The following is a 17178-nucleotide window of genomic DNA, read 5'->3' as shown; positions in this document are numbered from 1 at the left end:
AAAAAACAACAGAAAATTGTTATATTCACACACACACACACACACACACACACACACATAAACATTTTTTAAATGGGTTACATTTTATTCATTCTTATTTTTACATTAACTACAATTCTAATACTCCAATATATAATGTTGTTTAAAATGCAATATTTTTCTCTGAATCATAGCATCTACTTTAAGTAAATTCTTAAAGTAGATGAAAATGAAAGTACTAAGTACTTAAATGTACTTACATGTACTTATTCTATCCTGCCTCCATTTGGATATGCAAATCAAACAATATAGTTTGATAAATTAGCCTGCTTAGGCTGCTGCCCCCGCGACCCGGTCCCGGACAAAGCGGATGAAAATGGATGGATGGATGGAAATTAGCCTATAGTGGAGAAAAATGCATGCACTGGCATACAATTGGACAGTTTTTTAATATGTTTTTACATCGACACATATTAGATCCATAGGAATTTAATACAGTTAAGAAGAAGCTGAACACCTGACATGATCCTTCATTATCTTTGTTGTTGTTTTTTCCCCTCTTTTGCCAGAGACACAAATAAAAGCTCACTGTTTAAAGACATTTCCAGCTTTGCTCTATTATTGGATTCCTATGGGATCAGATAAGCAGTAAATCTTGAACACTGAAGAACAGACCTGATGTTGAATAGATCAAGAATATACTCGCTCGTCCTCACGTCCCCTCCAGAGACCCCGTGTCCCATTTGGCTGTTGTATAACCTCATATGATAAAGATAACATTTCGGGATGATATCAATAATTAACTCAGATCCGTTATCTCGACTTGCAGTGATGACAGCGATTTCCCACGTCATACCCGTGTCTGTGGGCCCGTCAGGCACACGGGGCCGAAAGTGCACACTGAACATTCAATATTTGCCATTCTGTGTTTTGCATAATACACACGTGACATGCCTGATGAACAGTTAAGTGGGACACAAGAGGAAAAACACCAAGTAAAGTGAGATTTGCTGCAGTTGCATAAAAATGCATAAAGTTTGATAGAAAATTTAATTTAATAAGAATTTGTCCGATATCACAAAGCGGTAGAGTTTTGCTAAACATCCGCGCAGACATAAAGAGACAAAGACGGTGGCTGGATTGTCATTGGCAAATTTGTGCATTAAAAAATCAGGAATGAGAATAACAAGCTCTCAAAATCGATGCAATCACTGAGTCTGTCACATTCTTCATTTGGCGCGGGTGTGTACCTCAATGACGCACATGGATGCGCTCACGCAGTTCCTAATACCCACTAACTGCATCTCTCTCAGACACGGGAGGTCTGGACGCTCAAAAGAAAGGTGTGTGTGACGGAGAGATGCAGGTAAATATTAAAGTCCCAGCTAAAACGGAAAAATATCGGGAAGAATGTTCAGTTGGTCCTCTTGGTGCATCTGCTGTACCGTTATATGCAGGATGTCTCACTTCCCTTTACTCTCATCAGTCACTTTATTAGGTAACTTGTTCAACTGTTAGAGGGTATTGCAGCACCCTCTGTCGCACAAGTAAGACATCGCAGCACCTCCTGCCAATTAAAAAAACAAACAAAAAAACAAACAAACCCCGCCCCCAACACACAACATTCCTGTTGTTCTAATTTGTGATAAACAATAAGGTTTAGATTCTTTAAATAATGATCAAGCATTATAATCTACAGTGGCCAGAAATAGTTATCAGCTTCTACCCATCATTAGTTTATATAATTACATCACAGTATTTTTAATAACTACTATATTGTAAAATTATTAAGTTTAAGGAGCAACTTCATAATCCTAAAATCTCTAAGAAAAAAATGTTTTCCACCTGTACCTCATCCATGTGACCATTCTCCAACTTCAATTAAAAACATGGTTAAAAACCTTCCTCATATATTATCATTAATTAATTTCACTCTACTCCTTTTGCTGCAAAAGAGTGCTTGACTATGTTTAATACTATGCAATTTCGGGCTTTGGGGCCTGGTAAAATATTATGCATATTTGGATAATTCTTGTCAGTCTTGACTGCTGTGTGGGTCCCGTTGCATTTTTGTGGTTTTATAATGAATTTGCCTACCTGTTTGCACGCCTGATGTGTTAGCCCTGTCACAGGGCAGAGGTTCAGTTATTGCCATGTCTGTGTTAAATTTTTGGCTGTTTAGTCTTGTCTGCTGTGTAGTGGAGCATGGCAGTTGAAAGACTGACATGCTTTTATAGAATTATATTAGAATGTGACAGAATGAATACAACTAAAACCTGACAAATCTGCAGCAACTTGTGTGACACTTTCATGTTATTATGGTCAAAAACCTCTGAGAAATGTTTCCAGCACCTTGTTGAATGTGTGCCAAGAAATATGCTAAATAAAGCTCTGAATTAAATCTAGTCATAGTAAAATGTACAACGATTTCCTTGTACTTTTAGATACAATGAAGTATAGCAGTAATACTGTATTACCTGCTCAGTGCAGTGACCACATATTAAAAGGTGGCAGTGTTGCACCATTGACCAAAAGTATTTCTTCAATTTGAAAATGAAGAAAACACCAGAAGCAACATGGCTCCTTTTCAGTTTGTTCAGACTTTCAAGTTGTTAGTTTGTTGCATGTGTGATAAAGTGTTTATGCAGCTGTAGAAGTTATAAAAATATTCAGAAATGGAAATAAATGCCTCTGTGCTCCATTATGAGTGAAATGGAGGCCGGTCACGGAGAGACTGACAGAAGTTGTGGAGGACGTAACGGAGAAAATGCTGCACACTCCAGGTTTGGAAACACAAGACACCTTTTAAAAGAAATGACTGCTTCAGTAGTGACATTTATCAGGGTGACCTGCCTTCAGCTAGTTTGTTTTTATATGGTTCATACTGAGCAAAAAGTGGAGACATTTTTATTATTGAAACTTCTGTAAGTAAGAGTGACCTTCACTAATGAGGCTTCAGTGAACAGCAGGTGCCTCAACTGAAAGGCCAGATGCATCTTTCAGGTCCTGCATCAAGTCCTTTGATGGATTTTTGTCCTGTTTCTTAAGGACATGACTTTCAGATACTGTTTACCTGCTGGAGATGGTATTTTTAGGCCTTCCATTTCTTCTTTTGTCCTAATTTTTGTGATTCTGTATTTTTTAAAACTTAATTAGTCCTTCCAGATTGAGTTTGGGTGCAAACACTTTTAAGAGCTTTATAGGCTTCGGATCAGTTCTGTATTTGGTTGAATTTTTGGTCTCTGGAGGCTTCATTCACTACTTTTTGACTGTGCTCTTTTGTGTCATACCTTTGCCTACACACAGGTTACACAGCAAAGTGCGAACTGATCTTGAAAAGTAAAATTACTTCATGTCATCCGGTTTCTTTATTTTTAATGAAACTTTTACCTGGATAAATTAAGGATAATGAATGAAAAATAACTCTGTGTAGCTTTTAGTGTCTAAATCGTAAGTAGTAGTAAGTAGTTTTGGGGAAAATAAATAATGCAGTCACATTAACACATTTGGAGAGTTTTTAACTGCACTGTGTGACATTATTTACACCACCCCCATCCCATCCAGCTTTTAAATGGGGGACCTTTTTGCCTTTTAAAAGTAGGACTATTTAATTTACATCCAGAAACACAAATTAATACATGTCAGAAATATAATCGCTTCCTACTTCTTCTTTTTTTTTGTGATTTCCTCTTTGATATTCCTTTTAGATAAAGTATCACTGTTTGGGTCCAAGTCATTTCATCTGAGTAGCAGATGCATGATGAGACAAGGCCTGACCTATGACAGATTAAAGACAAGTATACAGAGATAGACTCTGAGTTTATCAACAGCAAGCCTTCACAGTTTTACTAAACCCAACAAGCAGAAAAGGGGACCTCAACAACAGTGGAAATGGAGAAGGAAGGAGAGCACCTAGGTGTGCCACCTGCCAACCTAAAGGTACTGTCAACAAAAATACAAAAGGTGGGAGTCAAGATAAAGATATAAACGATGAGCTACTTAAATCAAAGCCAAGAACACCTCGGACAGGAACTCCAGGTATGGATGTTTACAAAGTGAATGGAAAATCTTTCCAAAAAAGATGAAAAATCGTTCTCAGAGAACAGCTACAACAAACAAAAACCAAATACTGAATGCAGTTGTTGCAGAGTTTTTCCAGTACAGATGCATTTTTCTGAAATGTGCACTGACGCATGAAAAAAAGTGCAGATGTTTGTGAAGTCTGTGGAAAACATCTGAGGCAGACCTTTCTGATGCTGAGAGTACAGAGGGTGAGAGTGATGAGGACTGGAAGAAAAGTGAACAGAGTGATAAAACGGACAGAAAAAACAAAGTCTGAGGGACACAGGAAGAGGGATTTCTCTAGCAAGTCTTTCTTTCTTGAAGCATGTGCAGGAAGGCAAGAAGGATGCAGATATGTGTGGCGTGTGTGGGAAACATTTTGAGACCAAGGAAACCTTGAAGCTTCGCTTGTAAGCTTACCCCAAATAAATGACTGTGAAGTTTGCGGCAAACATTTTGAAGGCCACAAACACACGGAGCTGTACATGAGAACACACACAGGAGAGAAACCATTTGTCTGCACTGTCTGCGGGAAAGCGTTTACTCAAAATGGAAATCTGATGGGGCATATGAGAGGTCCCACTGGGGAGAGACCATGTGTTTGCAGGTTACATCAGTCAGGTCTTACTGTTAGATTTCATTTGAGCATCAAGGCAAACATGCGCAGTTTCAGAGATTAAATGATGTTAACTCTGAAATCCAGTCTTTTTTTTAATTTGGGCTTAAAGTCCTTTTTGTTATAAGATTTCATTTTGAATATTCCAATCAGGTGAAAAATTCACATACATTTAAAAGAGATTAAAATCTCTTTTTCAAGATAGACCTGTCCAAGAGGGCAGCAGAAGTTACAACAACATGTAACAATATAACAAAGAGAAAACCAAAACGCACGCCCCGTTAGCCAAAAATCTCAGACTTGGGATTTTACAAAGTTTTTCTACTGAGATTGGACGATGTCATGGAGCAGATCCACATACCTGCAGTCCAAACCAGGGGCGGAGCGTGGGGGTGGCTTACTGGGCTTAAGCCCGGGTTGTTTTGTCAGAAGCCCGGGGTCTTTTGGAGTGTAATTTTTTCATAGATGCCTGGCTGACAACTGTATAAAACAAAAAGTACACACAATATTCGAAGCACATAGTGCACACTGTGGGAATTTACGATTGTGCGTGAATCCCCCCTGATATTGGTATGATCTGAGCTCAGGCACTAAGCGACTGAGCGAGGGGGCGGGGCAGCTGCTGCCTGTGTGCGCTGTTGGAGAAACGGAGCCAGCCATACTAAGGAGAGCTTAAGTTTGACCAGGTACCAAAGCAAATCATTCGTACGTACAAATAATGTAAATATGACGGTGAATCACGAAAGATTGATATCAAACTGATCACTTGACCAATATTACGTTACTTGCTCTTCAAGTGAATCAACAAATGGTGAAATGAAAAGCCGAACAAATGCTATTTTTTTAGAGAGTCTTAGCTTACGTGTGTTTATTTCATATTTTCAGTTCTTACCCTCCCGACTAAATCGGTTTCAGTTATGTACTGAAATATAAGAATGGACATTAGAGGGTTCTTTCAAAAAAAAAAAACTCAGGTAAATGTTATTTTATATATTATGCTTTGTATGTTGTTCAGTATATTTCTATGCAAAACAAGAGGGATTTCAGTACACAGCAGGATATTCACATTTGTAACCAGATATTTACACTTTAGGGAGAAAACATAAAACATTTTTATTGTACAACATCAATTTAGAGTAAACTTTTGTTTTAGATAAATATTGAAATATCTTTTGAATTAGTTAAATGTCAGAATAAAGAGAGACAGAGCTTCTATTTTTTATCACTTTGATCAAATTTAGGAGTACATGTACACTAAGTTTATTGTTAATTAATAAGAAACTGCAGACGATTCGATTCTGAGCTGAAGAAGCTTCTGATAGGTTCGTAGAGTCCATGTGAGTAAACTGGTGGCACAGCTGTGGATGCATATAAGGCAAAACACAGAGCCTGTTTCTGTGACATGGGAACATCAAGAGATGTCAACCAAAACACCAGGAAAAGAACTGTGGAGCTCCATAAGTGTGGCTCAGTTTGAATACAATTTGGTGCCATTTACAAGAAATACAGACAGTTTCTCTCTTTACCCTTAAAGTTAACAAATATGTTTTTATATTTATCTAAAAAATAAACATTTAGTCTGATTTGATGTTACAATTAAAAAGTGTTTGTGTTTTGATCTGAAGAGTTTGTAAATATCTGGTTTCAACTGTATATTTGATGATTGTCAGCACAAAGAGGGAGAGAGAGGAACAGAGAGGGAGATGGCGAATGAGGACAGAACAGATGAACAAGAGCAGGTGAGACACACATGTTAGTCAAATGGTTGTTTTACCAAAAGTATCAGCGTATCACAGGTCCTCATGTATCTCGTACCTAGTGTTTCTTTTTAGGTTTGTTATTTTTCAAATTCTACATTTATTAAGTTTTGCAGGCTTGTTTGCACAACAAGGCTAAATAATTATATAAACTTTTCTCAATCTAAATATTGTACTTAGGTAGAATTAAAAAAATAAGTGTAGTGCAGGTCTATGATGATTTTTAGTGCTACTATCATCTAGTTCTGATTCTGGTTCTGTCTTGGTTACTGTTGTAGTCCTGTTTTAATTCCGGATCAGTTCTGGGTCTGGTTGAATTGGGGTTTAGTCCTCATGTCTTGATGCAGCCCTGACCTTGTTCTGCCTTGCTGCCTAATTAAAAAACTAGTTTTAGGTGTCCTGCATATGATATATATTTTTCCCTATATGAAGTCATTCTTCTTTGAACAAAACTCAAAACAGAGCCAATTAATCTTTCAGTCATTTCTACCCCCCCCCCCCCCCCCCCAAAAAAAAAAAAAATCCCACATGCATACTACCCTTTTTGGCTAAGCCCCAGGTGTTTCAAATGTCTGGCTCCGCCTCTGGTCCAAACCTTTTATAATCAGAATAAAGTTGACAGAAAGACAGCTAAAATGTCTTGTTTCAGATAAGAAGTTAACAGAAGAGCTGCACCAATTCCCAGTATAAGATATGGGTTATTTTGAACTTATTATATTTTGAGAGCTTTGCAGCGCTCTGATGGTTCAGTCCAAATTTTACTGTTTTCATGAACCAATTGTTTGAATCCTAGCTAGATTGTGGGGCAATTACTGGAAATATTAAGAAGTCATATGCAAAATTTGTGTAAAATATTAAGATATTTCTTTTATCCAGCATCATTGTATGTCTTTTAATTATAAAAACAGCTCTGTATGATTTCACAAGTAATACCTTCTTATATACAGCTTCATATCTTATCTTTTCAGAGTCACTATAAATGAAAATTACAGATATAAATGTATATTTCATTTATAGATAGATCGATCAGTAGTTTTTTATTGTTGAAACATTATTAAAAAAACAAATCTCCAATAATTTTGATAAAAAAGTATAGTTGGTCTAGTTTTTCCAAAAAGAAATGCTGTATTTACATATTTGGAATTCTTGGATGTTCTTTGGTTTTCACTGTACCAAGCGGTTGAAACATGGTAGTCTGCGAAACACAGAATGATATTTTTCAGCGATTTTTATTGGTCAAATTCCTCTATTTCTTCTTCTCTACTCAGTTTTGGGGTCACCACAACAGATCACCTTCAACTCACCCCATCATTAGCGTCCTCCTCTGTTACACCAACCCTCTGCATGTCCCATCAGCTCTTTCTCTTTACCAATGATGGTTCTATCATGCCTTCCCCTTCTCCTCTTCATTTGTCTTTAGCTAACAGTAGCACAGTTTCCACCGGCACCCTGTTAACCCTGACCAATCCAGTATGGAAATCACATTCTTGATGATCTGCATGTTTAATTTATGCCAGATGTTGACATATAACTGAAAAAGTTGCAAAGGTCTTTTTTTATACGTACAATAATTTTTTAAATATATATTTTTATGTAAAATTTGTTAGATGCAGAATGTACGGGGTCACATAACCAGTGTTTAGTTAAGATCATGACTGGGCCATTGTAGGTCACAAGTGGCATGGAAGCATGGACATATAGCCCCCTAAATACCCTTATTCTGCATTTGGTTTAAGACGTGTATACAATTATTATTTTTAACTATTTATATTGTGTAATGTAATGTAGTGTGTAATACTGCCTTTACAAGGAGAATGGGCCACATGTTTAGTGACTGTATTTCATTTATTTGGCATTATTTACTGGTGGACACTAGCATGTGAGGCAAGTATGTTGTGATACACAAAGCTCTTCAGCCTACATCTTCAGGTCTTTTATTGTCTTTTAGTTTCCATGAGGTTTCTTGACGTCTTAAAGACATCAGTATGATTCATGCCAGTATTTCATTGGGCCTGTGCAACCAGAAAGAGAAATCAGACTGACTAGCAGAGGTTCAGTTTAAACACAATTTATTTTTCTGCTTAAATAATTACTTGGATCATCCAGTGTAGGCTATGTTGGTTTGTCATACATGTCGGTACCAGATTTATTATCAACAATGGATGCTTAGGGTGGATTCATATGAAAAAAAAAACAAACAGAAATTCAATTTACACATGAACAGAAAGTCACATTTTTAATAACTGACAGTGATTTGTATGTGATTACAAAGATTTCGATTTGAGTGATGGGGCTAAAAATGAGATTCTCTGTTCTCATGTAAATAGAAGCAAATAAACAGGATAAAAATCATCAACGTAAAAGTCCCCTTTTAAAAACCACAGTAGAACTAAAGGTTTAAATATACACTTCTAGTATGCATGGATTTTTTTTCTTAATGTTAAACACACACACGCGCACACACAGACAAACGCACACACACACAGCGTTGCTAGCGGTCTAGAGCTAACAATGTGCTAGTCTGAAAGATGCATTGGACAGTGTCAGTACTTTCCTGTTGCATAAGAAGGATGCTGTACTATCTCGCCACTAGGATGTGGAGTGTCATTTCATTTGTAAAAAAAAAGAAAAGAAAAGGAAATTAAATAAAAAACAAAACAGTTATAGATGACAGATGTTTGGGTTACTATGAGTGCTCACACAGACAGAAGTACCATCACACCCTCTCTAAGTTGTATTACAGTGCTTTGAATTAAGAGAAAGAAAGGAAAGCGTTAAAAATAAAGTGACATAACATGCAGCAAAATATCATTTCTCTGAAGAATGTCCCTCGGACAGAGCAGAGTAGCTGTTGTCTTTAAAGAAAATGTCCTCTGTTGAAAATCAAGCATCATTTTTTTTTCTCCATTCGTTTCATTCACATACAGCTTTTTTTGTTCCTTTTTATATTTGGGAAGAGCACGTCAGAAGACACACTCCAGGCTGCACGAAAAGTGTCGACCTCTCAATACAAATGCACTGGCTCTGCAAAGCTTCATCAACTCAAATCAGTGCATAAACAATCTGTGAAGCTACCAATTCTTTTTTTTTTAAAGATTTTATACAGTGTCATTTATGTACAACAAAAACACCCAGGTACTATTATATCTCCTTTGTTTTGTTTTATAAAAGAACCACATGGTGCACCCCAATACCGTGAGTGCAGGAGGAAAAAATAAAGCCATACAAGGCGAGTGTCTGAGAGAGTGAAGTCTTTTCCCTCGCTGTTTGTGCCGTCTTTGGTCACAGACGCCTTTCATTTGCCAAAGATTAAAGAAGTTTCCAGCTCACGTCCATGCGTGTCCTTCGGTGTTGTTTTCCAACAGTGAGTGAGTTTGGTGACATGCTCATGCGAAATCAAAGAAAAGTAACGTGTTGTCTTGCTGAAAACCATGCGTTGTAAAGCGAAAGCTTCAGACACGTGTTGGCTCCCGGTTTCATTGGCTCCGGTCTGTTTTTCCTCCCAGGGTCATGTGTGGGGGTCACAGGTGGATGTCCATGGACCTGAGTGTAAAGGAAAGTTTATACTTCAGATTGGTTGTTGTATAAAAAAAGTACTTTTCTGCTTTAGGATTGCAGTTTTAAATATCTTTTTTTGTCTTTCTTGGCCTCGATTGTAATTGTGTTTTTAATTAATTCTCCTGTTTATATGTTTTATTTATTCACTGCACCACCTTGTGGTACAAATTGGAATTACATGAAAGTACCACCTGACACTAGTTCATCTCCAGTATCTGTTCAACACAGTACAAAGAGATTTTGGACATGAAGTCATAAACAATTGTTTGTTCATATCATTTTGATAGCTTTAGTTAACTCTGGAACGTAACAGAAAGTGTCCTACAAAACCTCGCAAGTGATTCGTTTTCATCTTTGTTTACATACAACATAAGGTGATATTTTTTTAAATACTAACTAGAACATAAAACTCACATTTAGATGTCAACTAGCAACTTAAATTATTGCTAGCTTTTAAATCCTTGCAAATATTCTTGTTAATAAGGATCTGCATGGTGCGCTTGACTGTAATGCCTGGGAGTACAACAGCACTGACAATTTTATTCCAGTTGAAAAACTCAGTTGTCTTCCTGATTACATCAGCGTTAAAAGGTAGATGGCTTCATACTCAGCATACAGACATCTGAGTGGTCTTAACTCTAAATTTCAGAATTAAAGTCTTCAGCTAAACATGTCTTTATATACCATACTTTATATTAAGCAAAAAATAGTATATTCTTATTGTATTTACAGAAAACACACATAATTAATCTTTATGGTCTATAGGTGAATATTTGGTAACTTATGGGAGTTTTTAGTGTCTTTATGAGTGGCCTCTTACCAGTTGTAGTTGAGAGCTCTACTGTTAAGAATGACTCTTCCTCCCTGGTTTCTTGTTGGCACCGTCTCCAGGCTTGGCAGAAGGAGATTAAGAAAAGCAGCGAGATTCAGCACAAGACAGGAACAAAAAAAAAAGCAAAACAAAAAGAGAGAGAGAGAGAAAGGAAATATCAGTACTAAACTCAGGCAAGGCATTATCGGTGAGTGTTAATGAAGCACAGTTTGGTTCATCTTCTACATCAGGCAGCATGCTGGAGGAAAGATGAGTTTAAGGAGTGAAAAAATGTTAAAATTACTACATCTGTACATTTGCAAATGAAAGCACACATGCTTAATAGAGAGAATAACGACATTCTATATTAGTTGAATCACTTGATATTAGTAGTTCTCAGACTCGGTCTAGTCTCAACCTAGAGGCTGTAGCTGCTACTGAGGAAACACACACTGCAACCACTGCAAACTGTATTCAGACAGTAAGGTTGCTGTTATGAAATTGTTCTAAACTGCACAGCATTTCATAAACTCACACTCAATTTTTCAAACAGGAAACAGCAAACAAAACCTGAATGTCAAAATAAAGTTTAAGTTGCATGAACATCACAATTTAGTCATTACATTTGACACTTCTGTCATTTTACCATTTTGTATGGATAAACCAATCTTAGCCAAGATCTTCATCTTCTGTTTTTACATGCGTAAACTGATGTGTATTTATAAATCTACTTGAGGTCCCCAGTGACGATGTGGCCATGGCATTTTATCTTTGCTCACCTGCCTCTTGCTTCTCCTGACCAACCTGCTTTGCCCAAATTTTAGCTGGACTTTTAAGTGCTGTTTTTTTTTTTTTTTTTTAAATCACAAACGCTTTTCTGGTCTTAATCGCAGATCAACTGTGCTTCAGGTTCAACTCATAGGACACTTGGGGCAAGAAGGGCCTTGAACCTGAACTAAAACTTATGCTGATGCTTCTAGACAATTTTACAACAAAACCCTGAACATTAACCACTCTGGACCATGTTATCTGTTCAGCAGAAGTTGCCATGGTGATCTAGCCAGGCTAAACATACCTCACTAACCCATTAATCGCGCTTTGTAGTACACCTCCCCTCACTGGAATGCAGTTTACTTTGGTTTATGGCTGCCTTAATGCTGTCAGAATGTGTGTCCTCTGCTCATCTAAAAGGTGATTAAGAGTTTACATTGATTGATTAAGAGTTTACACAAAGCTACAGCTTCATGCAGACACCTCAGCTCACTAAGTCAGGCAGTTTGTTTCGACAGCAACCTCAGCTTTCACTCTTTGAGGCTCCTCCTTGTGGCCGTGTCGGGATCGCTTCCCCTTCTTCTTGCCCTTCCCCCCCGTGGCTCTTGCTGCCGCTCCTGATGAAGAAGCAGTGTCAGCTCCACCTGAGGCTACACCACCACCAACACCTCCCCCACCAGCAGCAGCAGCAGGTTCTTCTGCTGCAATAAATTCGCCTTCACTTTGCCTCCTTTCCTCTGAGCTGAACACTCTGCGTACAACCTTTCTGATCACCTGCAGGGGAAGAAGCATGTTAGCAGGAGGAGGGTGGGGGAGTTGAGAGAAGTGATGCAAAAAAGGATGAGGGAGATATGTAGAGGTGTCGTGTAAAAGTCAATGGGATGGTATGTGATAGGTTTGGTTCATGCATCTAAGAGGTTGTCGGCATCATTGTGACAATGAGGTCCAATCTGAATTCCCCTCCTTGGCCCAAACCCTCAGTTTTGAAGGGTACTGGTCATCTAATCCCTCTAGTCTGTACATGGAGAGCAAACTGGAGGGTGAGATAACCAATCAATCACAAACCAAGGGCGTATGGCCAAAGGGGAAACAAATCGAGCTCACATAACAGATTTGTGCCTTCCATGGTTCATCGTTTTCCCTATTAAATTTTACTGTGGCTGTACATGGCATATACATGTGGTGTAAGACAAGAAAAGCAATGGAGGAGAAAGACTGGTTACTTTTCTGGTGACCAGATTCCCATCTTCATCTATGAACTGCTCCTCTGTCACAGAGTCTCCAGGAATGTTTCTGGCCTCCTCTCCCTGGGGTGAAAGTTTTTATTTGGATGGAAAAGTGAGAAAGAAATGAGGAAGGTAAAGGTGCAGGTAGGGTTAGCTCCAAGACTGTTATTCATCAAATAAATAAAGAAGCATTTCCAAACAGCCCACAAATCACAATGGATGCAAAACCAGGGTATTTGCCCTAGAACATATTTATCATATAAAGTGGAAAGGTGAGTATTTAGATCGGCAGGTTTATTAAATAATGTAATGTAATACTGCATCCTGCTGTCGCAACACGTCCAAACTTCAAAACCGCAGCAAAAGCACTGGAAACACCAAATGCTGTTTAAAAGACATTTATAATATAGAAATACGGAAAGAATACAATAAAAGTGTTTCTTTTAAACAAAGCTTCAGAAGGATGTGTCCATAGATGGAAAAATAAAAGTTCAGGCGAAACCCCGTTCAAAAACCATACAAATGCATCTTATTATCACCTCAAAATGAACCTTGATAGAGCCAGAGATTGTAACAAAACAATAAAGAATATAGAATATAACTGGTATCTACTGGTGTCGAGCCAGTTCGGCCTTTTGTGGAGGGTGTGAAGAGGTTGTGTTGAATGCTGAATGATGGCTGGAGTACTTTCAGTGGAAACAGGATGCACCAGAGCTCAATTTTCATTGTCACAGCAAAGTCTGTGAATACTGTACATGTTATATTCTTGCTTTAGTTTAGTTTTTTTATTCCTATTAAGTTTATAAGATCTTCAAGCAGACTTTTTCCACTTTGGAAATGTGTTCCAACATGGGCAGCGTTTCAATTAGGCAAAAATCGCCACAGTTTATTTAATTTCAGCTATCCTAAGTAAATATATGCTGCTTTAATCTTGTTAATTTGTATCAAAGCTTCACTTAGGGCTTTATGAATCTATTTTCTGATTTTTATTTTATTTTTTTACACTAAGCAATTAACTGATGACTCCCTGGAAACACTTAGCACTTAGCATCAATAATTAAAATATCTATTAGTTGCTTCTAGCTGAAAAGAAGCTTAAATCAAAGGCCACCTTTTCTTCCCCCCTCAGAAGAAGTTTGGCACATTCCTTTTATTCGGTAAATTAAATATATATGGTAAAGCACAACCAACAATCCACCAGCCAGGTAGAAGAGCACAAGCAAGGCAAGCAAGCAATTAGAACTTAATACTATAGCAAAGCTAAACGTATAAACAGCTGTAGTCAAGTTTCTATTTCAATTTAGAGAAAATTTAGAACTCCTCTTTGGGTCATATGTTAATCTAAAAAAATGTCTCTTTGTTTCCTCGCACATATCCCGTCTCCAGTTATCTTTTAAAGTTACTATAGCTGCACACACATTCCACTCCATGTTAACAAACTTGCACAAAAACACTGTTACTGTCATGCTCAGCACACATAGCAAATAGCTTCTGTTCAGTCTCTCTGGTATCACTCTTCTTCACACGCTATCGGTCCACTGCACTCTGCTTCAACATGTCTCTGCACACCAGGCCTAACAGACCTTGAGTACAACCCGTCTGCGTATCACCCTGGTAGTGACAGTGGTCTCCTCATCAGAGTCGGACTCCTTCTCTCTAACACTCTCCTGATGAAGGCAGCCCAGCAGCAGAGTAATGTCAACGAGGCCAGAGTGTGTGGGATTCATATGGAAAGTTAACATATGACAGAAGAATTGGGCTAATCTCAGAGGTTAAATATTTTAAGCCCACATAACAACAGAATAATATAATATACAGTTAAAGACTTTTTCAAGGCTTCAAGACAAGATTCTCTGTGAAGGACCGATTCCCACCTGGACTTTGTGCTGGGACCTGTTGCCTCCGTCCTTGTCTCCTCTGCTTGGTCCCGCTGTGCTGCTGTCCTCCTGGGATTCCTTCCTCCTGGGCACCTTTTCCATCCCTTCCCTGGCTGCTTCAGTCTGACCTCCATTCTGTTTGTTGGTCTGAACCTGGGGCTCCTCTAGCGAATCAGCTAGACTGTCGGGGCTGGACGAGTTAAAGAGATTTAGGACAATACACCTGGGAGCAGAAAGACGTGACAATGAATTTCAAATAAAATCAAGTCCTACCTGCCCTTCTCAGAGCCCGGGCTGGGGCCAGGGGCTGCTGACTCCCCGATTGCGCCAGACGTCTCACTGCTCCTGCCTGGAACTGAATAAATGTCTTTTTCTGCTTTCCGTACTTGCTCAAGGATGGCATTCACAAGCTCCTCTGACACCTCCTCTTCCTCCATGCCCTCTTCCAGCTTTAAATCCTCCAGCAGACTCTGCAACCTCTCCTGCGTCATTTCCTCCTCCTCTTCTTCCTCCACTCCATTTCCAAGACCAGTGTCTGCGGTAGCCTTCTCTTTTACGGCCCCTCCCTGACTCTCCAAAACAAGATGGTCTCCTGCTTTTACTTCTTCTGTCTCCTTTCCTGATTGCTCTACCAACCGTCTGTCATTATCTGGCCTCTCTACACACACCAATCCTGTTTTTTCTTCAGTAAACATCTCAGTTTCTGTATCTTCAGGCCCAGCAATAGGTAGCTCTGTGGCAGTGGAGCCTGGACCCGGGGCCACTGTGAGGGGGTCGCTGCTGGAGGTGCTGGTGGTCTGAGTGAGAGAGAGGTCGCTAGGTCTAGTAAGCATGGACTTGTTATGGGACTCTACTAAAGGATCGCCCTCGCTAAAGAAGTCGTCTGAGCGCAGTGGGGTTGGGGGCACGTAGTTGAGGTCTGAGGGGGTTTGGAGCTCCAGATCTATATTGTCGTAGCCTGGGTGGATTGTAGGAGTACAGGATTAGAGGATACGAGGATTGAAGAGGGGGTAAAGATAAAAAAAAAAAGGGGTTGGAAGAGGGAGGGAAGGAGAAGTAAAGTGATGGAGGTGATGAAATGAGAAACATTTGAAACATTTAAGGGTAGCATCTGTTCAAAAGTCACAAGTGTAAGTGATTAAGGAGCAGAATAAGATGTAAACACAACTTTACATATTATAAAGTTATTTGTCGGTTTACACCCAGTGGTAACTTCCTGGGAACTGCACCTCTAGATTCTGCTTGTGGTATTTGTGCATTTGGTGGGTGAATTTTAGTATTCAGAAATATATTAAATTGAAATAAGAAAAAAAATACGTAATGCCATTACCTTTAAAGACTATGGAGGCAAAGTATTACATCCGTATTTAATCTCAAATCACATACACATAGAGCAGACATGGAGCAATATTTACAGTGGAATTTGCCGGCTGAATGGGAGCCGCTGCTCCTTTAAGCTATAATTTAATCTTTGTGAACTGCTCAGAAACACATCTGGCTCTTTAGATGCTACACACACCTATACACATCTACAAAGGTCACAGTGTGCTTTCAGCTGATTTCTTGCGACATAATTTTACAACTACGAATTTAATTAGGACATACAGTTTGGAAATAAAAAGGATAAACACCCACATTGTTGTTAAGAGAGGCCTGCCCTTCATGTCTCTTCTGAAAAAAAACCAGGCCATTCATCAGGTGTTCAGCTACTTTAAATGCACGATGTGTTGAGGATAGTTTGCACAATCGGTGTCCAGAGTGAGTTCATTAATCTACTTCTTCACTTAGAGGAAACATCTCTCCTGCTTTGTACATCATGCCATCTAAGACAGATATTTCTACACTTTTGTGGCTCTGGCTGCATTTCTCTCCGAATGTGTTGTGCCAGTACTGGATTGCTTCTTGCAGAACAAACCAGAGTTCAAACCAGACTCTGGAATTTATTCCTGTGGATAAATGATAACGCTATTCCAGTTGTACTCGATCTGTAATATATACGAACATCAGAATTGTTGTGTTTAAATTTTGTTCTGCCGCCTCTAGAAGTAGAAAAATAATCAATAATTTCAAGTACTTTTAAATGACTTTTGAACCAGCCCTACCGAGTAGACATGACCACATCAAAAAGTGGTGGAAACAGAAATACACAAAATATAAAAATAAAACCAAAAACCTGGCATATACTGTTTATGTAGCCTAAAATTGGCACTTGAGTTTTCTTTTTAAACCTACGTAGCCTTAGACCCAGCCTCACTCAAATAAATGCAACATTAGTGAAGTTAGTGAGGCAGGAGACTTTAAAACAAGCTGGACTTCATTTTCAGTAATTAGGTCAGTTTATGAGCAAAAGCTTGAGAAGAGTTCAGGTAGCTTAGTTGTGCTGGTTCAAACAAAAGGCAGTGAGAAGCACACAGGCCTCTAAATGTAAACCTCAGGAACTGAACGATCTTGCCTGAAGTAAGGAGGAACACCAGGAGGGAGGGGAGAGGATGGGGGAGATGGGGGAGGTGGAGATAGAGGA

The 17178-nt window shown here is 38.8% G+C and overlaps 1 protein-coding gene and 1 pseudogene across 3 annotated transcripts in view; one reads left to right on the top strand and one right to left on the bottom strand.

The window, feature by feature from the left end:
• The first annotated feature begins 1339 nt into the window (after positions 1-1339).
• Positions 1340-4721, top strand: LOC146703558 (uncharacterized; annotated as a pseudogene).
• A 3745-nt stretch (positions 4722-8466) lies between these two features.
• The window catches only part of LOC146703556 (ankyrin-3-like), a 129148-nt gene continuing 120436 nt past the window's right edge, over positions 8467-17178 (bottom strand). Inside the window, exons 45-51 of one of the 3 annotated variants that reach the window (XM_085466817.1) lie at positions 14931-15615; positions 14655-14847; positions 14364-14447; positions 12778-12861; positions 12077-12328; positions 10793-10864; positions 8467-9957 (exon numbers count right to left, since the gene is read on the bottom strand). In XM_085466817.1, the coding sequence (XP_085322943.1) occupies positions 10817-10864; positions 12077-12328; positions 12778-12861; positions 14364-14447; positions 14655-14847; positions 14931-15615 (1346 nt within the window). In that variant the 3' untranslated portion in view covers positions 8467-9957; positions 10793-10816. Of the gene's footprint in view, positions 9958-10792; positions 10865-11601; positions 12329-12777; positions 12862-14363; positions 14448-14654; positions 14848-14930; positions 15616-17178 lie in introns of those variants that run through there. The other 2 variants (XM_085466819.1, XM_085466818.1) reach the window with 2 other exon arrangements.

This window comes from Copadichromis virginalis, linkage group LG8 (genome assembly GCF_057382275.1).
Source record: "Copadichromis virginalis isolate Kocher_CV1m ecotype Utaka linkage group LG8, C_Virginalis_male_GT1.1, whole genome shotgun sequence".
NCBI lineage: Eukaryota > Metazoa > Chordata > Actinopteri > Cichliformes > Cichlidae > Copadichromis > Copadichromis virginalis.
Note: the sequence above shows the minus strand (reverse complement) of the source record. Positions and strands in the feature narration are given on the sequence as shown.